Source organism: Emys orbicularis, chromosome 1, assembly GCF_028017835.1.
Source record: "Emys orbicularis isolate rEmyOrb1 chromosome 1, rEmyOrb1.hap1, whole genome shotgun sequence".
NCBI lineage: Eukaryota > Metazoa > Chordata > Testudines > Emydidae > Emys > Emys orbicularis.
The window spans coordinates 191,202,284-191,219,277 of record NC_088683.1 but is presented as its reverse complement, the minus strand read 5'-3'; the positions used below and the strand labels follow the sequence as shown (position 1 = coordinate 191,219,277).

The window sequence follows — 16,994 nt, the reverse complement described above, 5'->3', positions numbered from 1 at the left end:
TAGACATGGGAAGACAAATCAAATGGTGAGGATAAAACAAAACATTGAATAGCTGCTACTCATGGAGTTAATAGAACCCATTACAAGCACAGGATGAGGCAGGGGACCTTTGAAAAGATAGTCTTTAATTACATGACCACATGATATCCTAACACGTACAACAAATGGGCTGAATTAAAGTTGGAATATGCAGCATTAATTCTGTCATCTCCTAACTTTTTGAGTGGTTGACTTTGCAACCTTAACATTGTTTAATATTTTAATGTAATACTTATATTTTAATTTGAGGTGGAGGTAACAGACATATTTGCAAGTCCACTTAAAGATGATCGGAATTTGAAAACTATACTGTAACCATAACCACAGCATCTCCTCAACTTGGTAACTGAATACTTGAAGACTAAATCATTGTCATAAGTGGGAAAAGATTAGCTGAAAAAACCTCTAGGTCAAAATACTGAAAGTAATCATTTAAATATTCCTTTCCTTTAAAGGAACATAAAATATTTTGCATAAGGTAAATACAAAACAAAAAGCTAAAATTTACCCTCTTTATGAAATCTAAATATAGATGGTATCCTGAACATTGATTACTGCTCTTTCCAAATTCATTTTGAAAGCAACTGTTCTTCAAATCACCTTTAAATAAAGACGGATCTGAACTATAAATTGTATTTCCTGCTACTCAGTTTCAAATTAACACTAACACATTGTGTCATTTACTTCCATTTTATGATAAAATATCAACATGATGTGCTAACAATTGTCAAATGATAGTGATTATATACACTGGCACAGTTTAATGATTTGCAAAGAGAAAGTAATGTTGTAAGTATTTTTTCCTATATACAGAGTTTTCACCTGAATCAAGTGTTTTGTGTTTATATATAAAAATTTGTGTTCAAACTTCACTCTGGGCAGAACTGTCCAAGAGACTCAAAGAAAACAAAGAAGTTTCTAAATGCACAAAATTAACATTAATCAATCCAGATTATACACAGTGCCTAGTCTAAGTACATGGAAACTATTTTTAAATGAATCTTAATCAACAAATGTAATATATTCAGTAAAACAGATAGCAAAAAGCAAAACCAGCCATGTATTTTTACTTGAAGTTGACAAGAAAGTTTCCAACTACTCATGCATTGTCACACAAGAGATTAGATTTGGAGATTCTATTATAACAAATGTTGATCCCATGAGTAATTCCCCAACACAGCTGTGACATCAACAATGGCATTAACATTTCAACAGGAAACAGAGAGAGTCATCCTAACACTGCTGAAAAGCATTTTTTTCTAACTTTTAACCTCCCCAGGTGTTTCACAGTTCTTTTGTATTACATCGAAATTGATGCAAAATTGTACGAAATATCTGAAAGCTTTGAAAACAGGAAGTGTTTCAACAGATAACTGTAGCAGTTTCCTAAAATTAGGTAGAATTAACACATCACTTTGATAAACTTTATCGCAGGATCGAAAATAAGTGTTTTAGGCAAACTATAGTGAACACATTTTAACGGGAAACAGTGAACCAGTTCCTTAAATAGTGCCATTACCTAACATTTCTATAATTTGTAAAATAACTGCAGATACACTGAAAGAATTAAACTATGCTTATCCACCTTTTAGCAGCCAAAAGGGTGTCAAAACAAGGAGCTGTTTTAGGAACACATAGTGCAATATGACTGCTCCTTTTGCTTAATTAAATCTTGCTTTTGCTCCATACGCTGCGAACAGACCAAAGTATTTCCAACTAATTTATATTCTTTGCTTTGACTTCCACCCCAGGAATGTATTCATAACGTTGTGAAAGTTACTCGTTGTGAAAGGTTTCAGAGTAGCAGCCGTGTTAGTCTGTATCCGCAAAAATAACAGGAGTACTTGTGGCACCTTAGTCTCTAAGGTGCCACAAGTACTCCTGTTATCGTTGTGAAAGTTAGCTCTACCCTAAGCTTCTCATTTAATCCACATTTCCTACATTGCAGGTTGCGGAGCCACATTTTTACACGGATCCACAGAAAGACCAAAGCACCGAAATGCGCTGAAAGGCGCCACGCGATCTCTTTTTGAAGAGGAACAGGCTGGATTAGCGCCGAGGTGGGTCTGGGCTCCGCACTGGGCGCACCCTGCCTCGCTGACAAAGCCACTTTCCGGCTGAAGGATCCCCGAGGCACTTTCACCGGCTGGGAACGCGGCGCACGGAGGGGACAGCGCCCCGGCAGGGGCACCGAGCCGGCGGGCGAGACTCCAGCCTCTCCGGTCCCCGGGCTGGGCGGCGGGCGCCAGGGGGCGCCAGACACACGGGAGGGGGCAGGAGCCCCCCGCCCGCAGCACACACCGGACCCGGCGAGCCCGCCTCTGGGGGCGCGGGGGGGGCAACATCGTGCTACAAACGACACCCAAGGGGGGCGCGCGGGAGACCCTGACAGCGGGGAGGTGCCGAGGCCAGCAGCCCCCCACCCCGCCGAGGCAGCCCCGACGCCTGGCCCCGACCGGCGGGGCAGGAGCTGGGGCGAGGGGCGCGCTCTGCCCGCCCGGGCACACGATGGCCGGGGGGGGACACCTCGACATCAGCCCCCGCCCGGCTTTGCCCCGGCCGGGCTCTCACCTGCGCAGCACAGCAGGAGGCTCCCGAGCAGCGCGGCCAGTGGCGGCAGCTCCATGGCGGGGCAGTGGCAGTAGCGCCTCAGCGTCCTCCTCACAACACGGCAGCTCCCAACGGACACTCCCAGCAGGTGAACAACGGCCCGTCACTTCCGGCCGGCCACAGCCCCACAAGCACCCCCCGCACAGGCACTGCCCCTTCCCCCGGGACACACACACACACCGCACAGGCACTGCCCCCTCCCCCGGGACACACACACACACACACACACGGCACAGGCACTGCCCCCTCCCCCGGGACACACACACACCCCCCGCACAGGCACTGCCCCTTCCCCCGGGACACACACACACACCGCACAGGCACTGCCCCCTCCCCCGGGACACACACACACACACACACACGGCACAGGCACTGCCCCCTCCCCCGGGACACACACACACCCCCCGCACAGGCACTGCCCCCTCCCCCGGGACACACACACACACCGCACAGGCACTGCCTCCTCCCCCGGGACACACACACACACACACCGCGCAGGCACTGCCCCCTCCCCCGGGACACACACACACCGCACAGGCACTGCCCCCTCCCCCGGGACACACACACACCGCACAGGCACTGCCTCCTCCCCCGGGACACACACACACACACGGCACAGGCACTGCCCCCTCCCCCGGGACACACACACACACCCCGCACAGGCACTGCCCCCTCCCCCGGGACACACACACACACCGCACAGGCACTGCCCCCTCCCCCGGGACACACACACACACCGCACAGGCACTGCCTCCTCCCCCGGGACACACACACACACCCCGCACAGGCACTGCCCCCTCCCCCGGGACACACACACACACCCCGCACAGGCACTGCCCCCTCCCCCGGGACACACACCCCGCACAGGCACTGCCCCCTCCCCCGGGACACACACACACACACCGCACAGGCACTGCCTCCTCCCCCGGGACACACACACACACGGCACAGGCACTGCCCCCTCCCCGGGACACACACACATACACACACACACACCGCGCAGGCACTGCCCCCTCCCCTGGGACACATAAACACACACACCGCACAGGCACTGCCCCCTCCCCCGGGACACACACACACACACCCACACCGCACAGGCACTGCCACCTCCCCCGGGACACACACACACACACCGCACAGGCACTGCCCCCTCCCCGGGACACACACTGTACAGGCACTGCCCCCTCCTCCGGGACACACACCGCACAGGCACTGCCCCCTCCCCGGGACACACACACACACACCGCACAGGCACTGCCCCCTCCCCGGGACACACACCGCACAGGCACTGCCCCCTCCCCGGGACACACACACACACACCGCACAGGCACTGCCCCCTCCCCGGGACACACACCCCGCACTTGTTCCCGACACACACAGCGTACAGGCACTGCCCACCCCCGGGCCACGCACACCTCTTCCCTCCCCCTTCTCCTCCCCCCCCCGGGACTCACACACCGCACAGGCACTGCCCCGCTTCCCCCATGATACACACACAGGGGCGGCTACTGCCTCCCGGGCACTCCCCACCCCTGAGCGGAGACTAGAGACAAAGACAAGGAGGAGTCCTTGTGGCACCTTAGAGATTAACAAATGTATTTGGTCATAAGCTATCGTGGGCTAAAACCCACTTCATCAGATGCCCACGAAAACTTATGCCTAAATAAATGTTAGTCTCTAAGGTGGCACAAGGACTCCTCGGTGTTTTTGCTGATACAGACTAACACGGCTACCACTCTGAAACTAGAGACAAAGAGTCGCTGACTCCGACACACCAATTACTCGCAGCTACAGGACAGCCCCAGACGGAGCGATACACCCATCCCTCCCCCTGCACACAGCTACGGGCCCATACCACCCAGACACGCTCCCAGAGACACCCAGCTATAGCCCATAGCTACACCCTCTACTGCCCCCTTCCCCCACAGGGGCACCCGCCTCCTCCCAGCACAGCTACAGCCACGCACAACTGCTTCCCCTCCAGTGCAGCCTGGCAACTACGGCTAATCCCCCTAGCTACTGCTCTAGTTTACCCTCTACAACTCGGTCAAGCTAAATTCCTCACCTAGCCCCTTCACAGTCACCTACCCACTCACCCCTTTGGCCCTGGCTGCAGCACAAGGGTGACTCCAACTGAAATTACTCTCAGGCTGTGTCAACACCAGCGTTTCTCCCCCCCCCCCCCCCTTAAAAGTTTCCACCATTATTTTGCAGCATTAGTTCGTCTCCATGGTGGGAGCACTAGTGTAGTGCTGTGGTCACCCTGTGGCATCTACAAACGTCCTTTGAGCAGGGTTAGGTGACAGGGTTAATGGTTAAAACATGGAGCCCTATATACAGTAGTTACCATTGTTACCATCACTGCAGCAGCAATGGGAAGAGATTTTTGCCAAAATGCCTTGGCTGAGGGGAGATCTGACAGACTGTGTCTACATGGATAAAAACAGAAGCCATACCCAACACCTCTGGTATCAACTGAGGAAGCTGTAGTGTAGTGTAGTGTAGTGTAGACCAGTCACAGGTAAACTTATCCATGTCATATAACTCTTTTTACCACTGGTAATGAATTGTTGGTCCCATTTTTGCCAGTATAGATGATGCCATATAGGACAATCATTACCCAGTACTGTGAAATGGTACTGAACAACAAACATACCTTTACAGTCAGCATTTCCCCATTGACTTTCAGACATCACCAGGCCCATAGAGATATATTGTATGTATTTTCCATATATAGAACAACCTCATATTTTCACTCTGAATGATTTACTTTTGATTAAAGGAAACTAGAAAATAAGAACAAACAAACATCTTCCAGGGAAGATAATGGAGCAAGTAATTAAGGAAATCATCTGCAAACACTTGGAAGGTGGTAAGGTGATAGGGAACAGCCAGCATGGATTTGTAAAGAACAAATCATGTCAAACCAATCTGATAGCTTTCTTCGATAGGATAATGAGTCTTGTGGATAAGGGAGAAGCTGTGGATGTGGTATACCTAGACTTTAGTAAGGCATTTGATACGGTCTCGCATGATATTCTTATCGATAAAGTAGGCAAATACAATTTAGATGGGGCTACTATAAGGTGGGTGCATAACTGGCTGGATAACCGTACTCAGAGAGTTGTTATTAATGGTTCCAAATCCTGATGGAAAGGCATAACGAGTGGGGTTCCGCAGGGGTCTGTTTTGGGACCGGCTCTGTTCAATATCTTCATTAACGACTTAGATATTGGCATAGCAAGTACGCTTATTAAGTTTGCGGATGATACCAAACTGGGAGGGATTGCAACTGCTTTGGAGGACAGGGTCATAATTCAAAATGATCTGGACAAACTGGAGAAATGGTCTGAGTTAAACAGGATGAAGTTTAACAAAGACAAATGCAAAGTGCTCCACTTAGGAAGAAAAAATCAGTTTCACACATACAGAATGGGAAGAGACTGTCTAGGAAGGAGTACGGCAGAAAGGGATCTAGGGGTTATAGTGGACCACAAGCTAAATATGAGTCAACAGTGTGATGCTGTTGCAAAAAAAGCAAACATGATTCTGGGATGTATTAACAGGTGTGTTGTGAGCAAGACGCGAGAAGTCATTCTTCCGCTCTACTCTGCTCTGGTTAGGCCTCAGCTGGAGTATTGTGTCCAGTTCTGGGCACCGCATTTCAAGAAAGATGTGGAGAAATTGGAAAGGGTCCAGAGAAGAGCAACAAGAATGATTAAAGGTCTTGAGAACATGACCTATGAAGGAAGGCTGAAAGAATTGGGTTTGTTTAGTTTGGAAAAGAGAAGACTGAGAGGGGACATGATAGCAGTCTTCAGGTATCTAAAAGGGTGTCATAAGGAGGAGGGAGAAAACTTGTTCACCTTAGCCTCTAAGGATAGAACAAGAAGCAATGGGCTTAAACTGCAGCAAGGGAGGTCTAGGTTGGACATTAGGAAAAAGTTCCTAACTGTCAGGGTGGTTAAACACTGGAATAAATTGCCTAGGGAGGTTGGGGAATCTCCATCTCTGGAGATATTTAAGAGTAGGTTAGATAAATGTCTATCAGGAATGGTCTAGACAGTATTTGGTCCTGCCATGCGGGCAGGGGACTGGACTCGATGACCTCTCGAGGTCCCTTCCAGTCCTAGAATCTATGAATCTATGAATCTATGAAAAGTAAAGTTTCTGCGAAAGAGTACAATGTGTGTTTCCTCTGTAATACACTTCATCTGTGCTGAACACAAAATGGCAGCTGCAATCAGTGGACAGTGACTCCTAGAAAATAAGATTTGTACTCCAGAGGCAACAAGACCATAGCAGTTACATAGCTGTATATAGTACATGCAGAGGTGAAAGTAAGACGGTCTGGTATGGTGTACCGGCAAGAGCCGGTGTGCCGTGCTGGACTGACCGGCTTCCCCAGGCTGGTGATTTAAAGGGCCTGGGGCTCCCCACAGCAGCTGGAGCCCCGGGCCCTTTAAATCACCACCGGAGCCCTGCCACTGCTACCCCCAGGGCTCCGGCAGTGGGGCTCAGGCAGCGATTTAAAGGGCCCGGGGCTCCCAGCCACCTCTGCAGCTGGTAGCTCCAGGGGTGATTTAAAGGCCCTGGGGCTCCCAGCCGCAGCTGGAGCCCCAGGGCCTTTAAATCTTGATTTAAAGGTCCCACCTCTTCCGGTTGAGGCCACGCCCCTGCTCAGGACTCCAGCGTACCGGTAAGTCCTTTATCTTACTTTCACCCCTGACTACAGGATAGAGTGGGGTGCAGTGTATGGCCCACCCATAGTCCAGTGGTCTAATATATAACTGTGCTTTAATACATATTAATATTTATTGTTGATTTAAACATATCAGTTTAGTTAAAGCAACATAAACACCTAGTATATAGACAGTTATTCTGGTATAAAGGTGCTTCTACTGGTGTACTTTTTTCCACATACAGCCAACAGGAAGTAGAATAAACTATACCAGTAGAAGCACCTTTATACTAGTATAACTGCATCCACACTAGGGGCTGTAGCAGTATAACTATTTTTGAGAGAAAAAAACCCACACCGCTAAATGAAATAGTTATGCTAGCATAAAATCTGTGTGTAAACTAGGCCTTAGACATCCAGGAACCACAGGTTTGAATTTTGGCAGGAGTTCAGCTAAAGATATTTATTCACCTTCATAAAATACTTCAACATATTATTATACAATTTGTTGTGTGTGAATCTTTCAGATAAGACCTTAAAAACCAAGATCATTTCTGCCCTGGATATATATTAATAGATCTAATGGGCCACTATTCAAAAGGGTCTTCTCTTATCTGTTAGCTAACAGGGCATGTTATTCAGTCATCGGTGCAGTTGTGCCACTGTAGTTCTTAGTGAAGACGGGAGAGGTAATATCTTTTATTTGACCCAGTGGCATACTCCATCTCCACAAGAAGCAATCACACTCCCATCGACATAGCACTGTCTATACCGAGGGCTAGGTTGTTGTATAACTATGTTCCTCAGGGGTGTGGAAAATCCTGAGCGAGGTAGTTATGCCATCATAAATTTGTAGTGTAGACCAGTGGTTCTCAAAGCTGGTCCGCCGCTTGTTCAGGGAAAGCCCCTGGCAGGCCAGGCAGGTTTGTTTACCTGCCACGTCCGCAGGTAAACAAAGCGGCCCGGCCCGCCAGAGGCTTTCCCTGAACAAGTGGCGGACCGGCTTTGAGAACTACTGGTGTAGACCGCAGCTTTGATCACTGATGTGATCCATGAAGTCTCCATTTCTGCTGGGATAATGATTGTATGAATGTGCACTGACCTATTTTGAAATGGTTGGTTACTGTAAATAAAGCTACAGCTTTTACCTGCCAAGGGTGAGTCTCTGTGTTCTTTATAAGGTTAGAGAGGGTTAAATGGATGCAAGTCATTTTCTCTAAGAGTACAGCAGAGTACGGTTAACATTTACACTATAAATACATGACAATTCAAAGGGTCTAATACAGTAACTCCTCACTTAACATTGTAGTTGTTCCTGAAAAATGCAACTTTAAGTGAAACGATGTTAAGTGAATCCAATTTCCCCATAAGAATGAATGTAAATGGGGTGGTTAGGTTCCAAGGAAATTTTTTTTTTGCCATACAGTACAGGACTATAGTTGGGAGGTGCCCCCGCCTTACCCCACACAGGCACAGCCCACTGGCACTGGAGACAATGAGGCAGGCAAGGAGGCTGAAGGTGCTGTTGGCTAGGTGAAGCACGTTGCGCAGCAGCAACGGCAGCTTCCCCTACTCTGCAAGCACCAGGGGCGGGGGGCTCAACCCTCGGTCCGCCCATGCCACCCCTTCCCCCAAGCCCCCACCCTTAACCCGCCTCTTCTTCCCCCTCTCCTCCTCCCCCTTTACTCCGCATGCTGCGTCCTCGCTCCTCCCTCCCCTGCCTCCTGCCCGCGACAATCAACTGGTTTGTGGTGTTTGGGAGGGAGGGGGAGCCTGCGCACCGAGTCCTCGCTCCTCCCCCTCCCTCCTGAACGCCGCAAGCCAGCTGACTGCCCCGGACACGAGGCACGGGAAGGAGGGGGAAGGCGCTGATCCGCAGGATCTGCCAGCAGGCGGGAGGCGCTGTGGGGGGAGGCGTAGGGGAGCTGATAGGGGGGCTGCCAGCTGTGGACAAAGCAGGCAGCCAAACGACATTATAGAGAAGCATTGCACAACTTTAAATGGAGCATGTTCTGTAATTGAGCAGGGACATAAGATCGAAACAACGTTAAGCAAGAGGACATTAAGTGGAGAGTTACTGTACTTGTTTAGATTCCCTTTTAAGATGATCTTGTATAATTAGCATAGCCTTTTAAATCAGGATTTTTTCCTGCAATTTATTTAATTATACAGATCAAAACTATTATCTATTCCATGAAGAAAAACGTTTAGCATTAATGCAGTATTAAAGCTGAGAAATCAAGAAATTAAGAGCTTAAAAGCGAGAAAATTCAGAGTTAAAGTTGAAAGCTCAACGCTCAACTTTGTTCCTTTTGTTTATACCAGGGATCGGCAATCTTCGGCCCACGGCCCACCAGGGTAAGCCCCCTGGCGGGCCGGGCCGGTTTGTTTAGCTGTCGCGTCCGCAAGTTCGGCCGATCGCAGCTCCCACTAGCCGCGGTTCGCTGTTCCAGGCCAATGAGGGCTGCGGGAAGCGGCGCGGGCCGAGGGCTGTGCTGGCTGCGGCTTCTTGCAGCCCCCATTGGCCTGGAGTGGCGAACCGTGGCCAGTGGGAACCGCGATTGGCCGAATCTGCGGACGCGGCAGGTAAACAAACCGGCCCGCCCCGCCAGGGGACTTACCCTGGTGGGCCACGGCCGAAGGTTGCCGATCCCTGGTTTATACCTTAAATATGGTTTTTCTTTGTAACATACTAAATTATCTGTCAATAAAACAGATCATGCAATACAAATCAGAATTTCTAATATTTTTCAGAAATGTAAGTTTTCAAACTTGGTCTAATTTTTCAGTCTTAGGTATTGTCTATACAAAAAAGTTGCACCTGTTGAAATCAAGATTATTTAACATGTGTCAAGGTAAATCAGTGTAAACATGTAATGTCGATATATTTAGCCAGTTTAACCCTTGCTTAAATTGCTTTATTTTCCATCTGTAATTTAAGCAATGGTTAAAGTGGTTTAAGTGTATGTATAGTAGGGGTTAAATTGATTTTTGTATCAATTTACTTAAACTGGTGTAACTGTTAGGTATAGATAAAACCTTTAGTGAGATCTCCAAGGCAAAGCAAATTGGAAAAGAATATGTTAAGTAGTTTCTCAGAGAGTTGCAATAAAATCTTTACTGATCTAAAACACTACAGACAAACTGAAAAACTTTGCATGCAGTGAATTTCATATAAAGCATGTTTACAGTGCCTTGAAATATATTTCTTTTGTTTCCCTCAGATTTGTTGTTCTGTTTTGTATGCACTGCAGACTAGTACTTTAAAGGTTAACTGGACTTCAGTACCATAGGCTGGGTGAGCGAAGTCTTTGTTGTATCACCTCTTGTGTCAACATAGACATTATATACCATGAAAAGTATGATGAAGTAATTATATGTATTACAGAAAGAGAAAATGATTCATTGTTAGATTGGAGATCCTCACCCTTATGTGGAATAAACACTAGCTAGTAATTAAGTGAAATACTGTATAGCATTTAGGAAACCTGAAGTCCACACTCTGTCTAGTCTCCATAGGGCAATCCTACTCGCATGTAAGTTTATATCAACACTGCTAAAAACTGGGTCTTAAACCATAAAGTTTTTAAGTGTAAGAGATGATGTGTCAGAAATCTACATTTTTTCAAGAAATATTCTTGATTAAATAGATCTCAATAAATCATTAAAATCCATGTCAAAAAGTCACAGCTCATAACTGTGATTAATTACAAAAATCTACCAGATGTATCACAAGGTGTGACACCCTGTAAATTCTGAGATTAACGAAGCTGGGGAAGCAGTAGGTGTAGGTGACTCTACTGCTGAAAGTGAGATAAGATCTGCTGAAACAGGAGGCCAAAAGCACTTTACTGACAAAGAAGGAACAAAGGGTCTTAGTCAGAGCCCCCTGAAGTGAACAGAAACGCTCCTTCTGAAGTCAATGCTTTGAACTTTGGATCAAAGGAGAGCATCCAGGATGGGAAGAAAAGTCACTATTGGGAAGAGGGAGACATTGGAGCAAGGAACTGTAATCTAGGTTTTGCATTTCACCAGCTCACAGTAGCTTAGCAAGATGAGGTTTTTTGTTTGTTTGTTTTTTGTTGTGGCTGCCAGCTTGTGCTCCAGCACCTAAACTTCTATTAAAAATTAATGAAGTGTCTAGCCCAGATGATTACAAAGATAATCTTTAAAATGTGAACCACTGCAGCGATGTCTCCCTGAGTTTGCAAACAGCTTGAAACAAAACTCTGTAAGGTATGAAAGGGAAGTTACCCTTCATAACTGGAGTTCAAGAGGTGTGGTCCCTACCTGTATTCAACTGTGGGTACATATGTGCTCCATGCGCCTGAGACCAGAGAATTCTAGCAAGTAGAGTCCGTTGGTCCATGCCTGCCTGCACCATTGCTCTCCTCATACTCTGTGCTGAAGGTTTAAGGGGCGGTGCAGGCTGATGTCTCTCCAGTTTTTCCTTCTACCACAAATCAGAGAGGATCTGAAGCAGAGGGGGGAAGAGGGTGGGTAGTGGAATACAGATACAGAGCACACATCTTGAAGAACTCCAGTTACAAAAGGTAAGTAACTTCCTTTTTTACTTTGAGTGCTGATCACTATGGATATATCACTGTGAGTGACTGACAACTTGACAAGCAAGTACTCATAGAGGAGGAGGGTGAAAGGATGTAGGTGGATTGCTGCTCACAGAACCACTTTTCCAAAGGATGCATCAGTAGAGGCTTGGACCAAGGCATAATGTCTTATGAATGTGTGAATGGAAGTCCACGTTGCTGCCTTGAAAATATCAAGATACTTCTTGAAGTGATGCCACTGAGGCTGCCTGGCTCTCATAGAATGAGCCCATATCCCATGTGGGAGAGGAAGGTGTGCCAGCTGATGATAAAGTAGGATACAGAGGTAAACTTGGAGGTCCTTTGGGAGGAAACAGCTTGACCTAGGGCTTGTTCTGCTGTGGCATCAACCAGTGCATCGGTAACTTTCTGATCTGTTTTGTTCTCTGTAGGTAAAATGGCAAAGTTCATTTCATGTCAAGGGAATGAAGTCTCTTTTCTATGCTGGAGGCTTGGTGCTTCAGGAAGAACACAGGTAAGGGAATAATCTTGTTTATATGGAATTCTGAAACTAGGGGTTAATTAGTGAGACCTTATCTTTATGAAATATTGTGTAATGGATGTCTGCCATTGGGGCTCCCACTTCACCTACGTGTCTGGCCAAGGTATAATGGCAAGAAGGAAGACAACCTTCATAGACAGGTAAGACATCGAGCAAGTGGCCAGGTGTTAAAAAGGAGGCTTGGTAAGTGTTGAAAGTACAAAATTAAGGTCCCATTGAGAGGTTGGTCTTCTAACTGGTGGAAAAGTTCTAATTAAGACTTTTAAGAATTCTGGAGGTGATTGACTGAGTAAAGACTGTCCGTTGGAGGGCTGATTGCCTCCAGGTGAACCCGTATCAAGCTAAGGGAAAGATCCATCACTCTGAGGGGAAGGAGGTAATCCAAAGTATCGGGAATATCTATGGTCTCAGGAGACATATGGTGCTGCTGGGCCCAGGTAGAGAAATGCTTTCACATAGGACTGCTGGAGTCCTTCCTGCTATTAGTAAGAACAGCTTGTACAGTTTTGGAACAGGAGTGTTCTAGGTCCAACACCAATCCAAATCCCAGCTGAAGAACTTTGGGACTGGGATGTCAGACTGTAATGGGATCCCCCTGGGGTGCCACTTGGAACTGGGGTACCACTGAGCCATCAGCCTAGGCTCCCTGTATACTGTACTGCTGTGACCAGCCTGCCAAGCCCTCTCCCAGACTCCAGCCTGCACTTTTACCAGCACACATACAGGTAGGGACACACCCAGCTGCAGTTACATACAGATGCTGTGATCAGCTCTGCATGGGGATGCTTCAGCTAAGGAACTTCCCAGCTATTCAGGTACCACCCCCACACCCTGCGGTTTAAACCCAAAATTATACCGTCCTGTGCTGCACAGAGAACTGTACAACGTAAGCTCATGAAATTCACCCCCTCCCTCAATGTGGAGAGGAAATATACAACAGCTTTTTGCCCCAAGTTATGACTCCCTCACACACTGGTTTTAGACAAAGCAAAAACAAATTTATTAACTACAAAAGATAGCCTTTAAGTGATTATAAGGGATAGCAAACAGATTAAAGGAGATTACCTAGCAAATAAACAAACTAAGCTTAATATACTAAAGAAATTGGATATGAATAGCAGATCCTCACCCTAAGTGATGAGCCAAGCAGGCTGCAGCTTCTTAAGGGGCAAGCTGCACCAACTTACAACTTGGAATCCCCAGGTGTTTCATTCACAGGCTAAAAATCCCTTTAGCCTGGGTGCAGCACTTCCCCCCAGTTCAGTCTTTGTTCCTCAGGTGTTTCCAGGAGTCTTCTTGGGAAGGGAGTCCGTGAAGAACCACAATGATGTTACTCCGCTGCCTTATGTAGCTTTTGCATATGGCGGGAACCCTTTCTTTCAAAGCTTTGTTTCCACGCCAGTCAATGGAAAAATACTGGTATCCCAAAATGGAGTCCAGCACCAGCTGACCAGGTCACATGGCCCTGTAGTGTCACAGCAGCCATAACTCGGAGGCTGTCTGTAATGTTCTCAGGAAGGCTCCCTGGTGAGAGATAAGCTTCTTCCAAGGCCTATTGTTTTCTCCTAATGGCTCATTAACTTGAATGGCCCTTCCCAGCCAGCCATCTAGACTGAGTCTTTTGTCTAGTGGGCATTCCCCATGTGTAAACACATTTGTAACACAGATACATAGTCATATTCCTAACTTCAGATACAAAAATGATACATGCATACAACTAGGATAATCATATTCAGTAAATCATAACCTTTTCAATGATATCTGGCATGACCTGTCTTGCATAAAATACATCAGAATTATGCCATAATCATATCAATATCTCTATGAAGAATATGGGATGCAGTGTCACACAGGCCTTGCCATTCTCTCGAGTCAATAAGTCTGGAAAGGAATGAGTGCTAATGACTGCCCAGGCTGACATATGCAGGACTACCTGGGCCATTTGCGCACTTTGAGATTGACTTGTGCTCTGTCCTGTCAAATCATCTGCAGTACTTGAGGAAGAAGTGGGATAGGAAGAAAGGCATAATTCAAATGGTTTGTGCAAAGGAATAGGAAAGCATCACCTTTGAGGATTTGTGTAGTTCTAAACTGCAGCACTTTCCCACCAGCTTCTAACCCAACCCCCAAGCTGTTCTCACCCTGCCCCCACACCACACAGGGAGAGACACAATGGTGTGAAGGAGCTTGAATGGGGCCTGATCTGATAGGTGTGTTCAAAGGCATTGCAATGTCTAAGGGTATGTCTACACTATGGGATTAATCCGAATTTATATAATTCGAATTTTGGAAACAGATTGTATAAAGTCGAATGTATGCGGCCACACTAAGCACATTAATTTGGTGGTGTGCGTCCATGTACCGGGGCGAGCGTCGATTTCCGGAGCGTTGCACTGTGGGTAGCTATCCCATAGCTATCCCATAGTTCCCGCAGTCTCCTCCGCTGATTGGAATTCTGGGTTGAGATCCCAATGCCTGATGGGGCCAAAAACATTGTCACGGGTGGTTCTGGGTACATCCTCCCCCCTCTACAGGGAAGCAACAGCAGACAACCGTTTTGCGCCTTTTTCCTGGGTGAACAGTGCAGACGCCATACCACGGCAAGCATGGAGCCCGCTCAGCTCAAGACAGCAGTCATGAACATTATAAACACCTCGTGCGTTATCGTGCAGTTTATGCTGAACCAGAACCTGCAAAACCAGGCGGCGAGGAGTAGGCTACGGCAGCGCGGCGGCGAGAGTGATGAGGACATGGACATGGAATTCTATCAAACCGCGGGCCTCGGTGCTTTGGAGATCATGCTGTTAATGGGGCAGGTTATAGCCGTGGAACGCCGATTCTGGGCCCGGGAAACAAGCACAGACTGGTGGGACCGCATAGTGTTGCAGGTGTGGGACGATTCCCAGTGGCTGCGAAACTTTCGCATGCGTAAGGGCACTTTCATGGAACTTTGTGACTTGCTTTCCCCTGCTCTGAAGCGAAAGAATACCAAGATGAGAGCAGCCCTCACAGTTGAGAAGCGAGTGGCGATAGCCCTGTGGAAGCTTGCAACGCCAGACAGCTACCGGTCAGTCGGGAATCAATTTGGCGTGGGCAAATCTACTGTGGGGTCTGCTGTGATGCAAGTAGCCAAAGCAATCCCTGAGCTGCTGCTACGAAAGGTAGTGACTCTGGGAAATGTGCAGGTCATAGTGGATGGCTTTGCTGCAATGGGATTCCCTAACTGTGGTGGGGCGATAGATGGAACCCATATCCCTATCTTGGCACCAGAGCACCAGGGTACCCAGTACATAAACCGCAAGGGGTACTTTTCAATGGTGCTGCAAGCACTTGTGGATCACAAGGGACATTTCACCAACATCAACGTGGGCTGGCTGGGAAGGGTTCATGACGCTCGCGTCTTCAGGAACACTACTCTGTTTAAACGGCTGCAGCAAGGGACTTACTTCCCGGACCAGAAAATAACCGTTGGGGATGTTGAAATGCCTATAGTTATCCTTGGGGACCCAGCCTACCCCTTAATGCCATGGCTCATGAAGCCATACACAGGCAGCCTGGACAGGAGTCAGGAGCTGTTCAACTACAGGCTGAGCAAGTACAGAATGGTGGTAGAATGTGCATTTGGACGTTAAAAAGGTCACTGGCACTCCTTACTGACTCGCTCAGACCTCAGCCAAACCAATATCCCCATTGTTATTGCTGCTTGCTGTGTGCTCCACAATCTCTGTGAGAGTAAGGGGGAGACCTTTATGGCGGGGTGGGAGGCTGAGGCAAATCGCCTGGCTGCTGATTATGCGCAGCCAGACACCAGGGCGATTAGAAGATCACACCAGGAAGCGCTGCGCATCAGAGAAGCTTTGAAAACCAGTTTCATGACTGGCCAGGCTACGGTGTGAAAGTTCTGTTTGTTGAAAACCCGCCACCTTGATTGACTCATTCCCTGTAAGCAAATCACCCTCCCCCCTTAAATCACAGCTTGCTTTTAAGGGAAATAAAGTCACTATCGTTTAAAAATCATGTATTCTTTATTAATTGATTATAAACATAGGGAGAGAACCGATAAGGTAGCCTGGGTGGGGTTTGGGAGGAGGATAGGAGGGAAGTAAAAGGCCACTGAAAAAATTCAATATAATGACAGCCTTTTGGTTGGGCTGTCCACTGGGGTGGACTGGGAGGGTGCACGGAGCCTCCCCCCCCCCCCCCCGCGTTCTTACACGTCTGGGTGACGAGGCTATGGAACATGGTGAGGGGGGAGGGAGGTTATACAGCGGCTGCAGCGGCACTCTGTTATCCTGCTGCCGTTCCTGAAGCTCCACCAGATGCCGGAGCATGTCCGTTTGATCACGCAGCAGCCCCAGCGTTGCAGCCTGCCACCTCTCATCTCGAGCGTCCCTCATGACCTCACGTTCACTGGCATCTTTCCTTAGATACCGTGTCCTTCCACTCATTCAAATGTGCTCTTTCATTTCGGGTGCATTCCATTATTTCCGAGAACATCTCGTCTCGCGTCCTCTTTCTCCGCCGCCTTATCTGAGATAGCCTTCGGGACGGAGGA

At 47.8% G+C, this 16,994-nt stretch overlaps 1 protein-coding gene across 1 annotated transcript in view; it reads right to left on the bottom strand.

The window, feature by feature from the left end:
• The window catches only part of CXADR (CXADR Ig-like cell adhesion molecule), a 33,243-nt gene extending 31,241 nt beyond the window's left edge, over positions 1–2,002 (bottom strand). Inside the window, 2 exon segments of the mRNA XM_065423336.1 lie at positions 272–400; positions 1,981–2,002. Of these exon segments, the coding sequence (XP_065279408.1) occupies positions 272–400; positions 1,981–2,002 (151 nt within the window).
• Between the last annotated feature and the right edge of the window lie 14,992 nt (positions 2,003–16,994).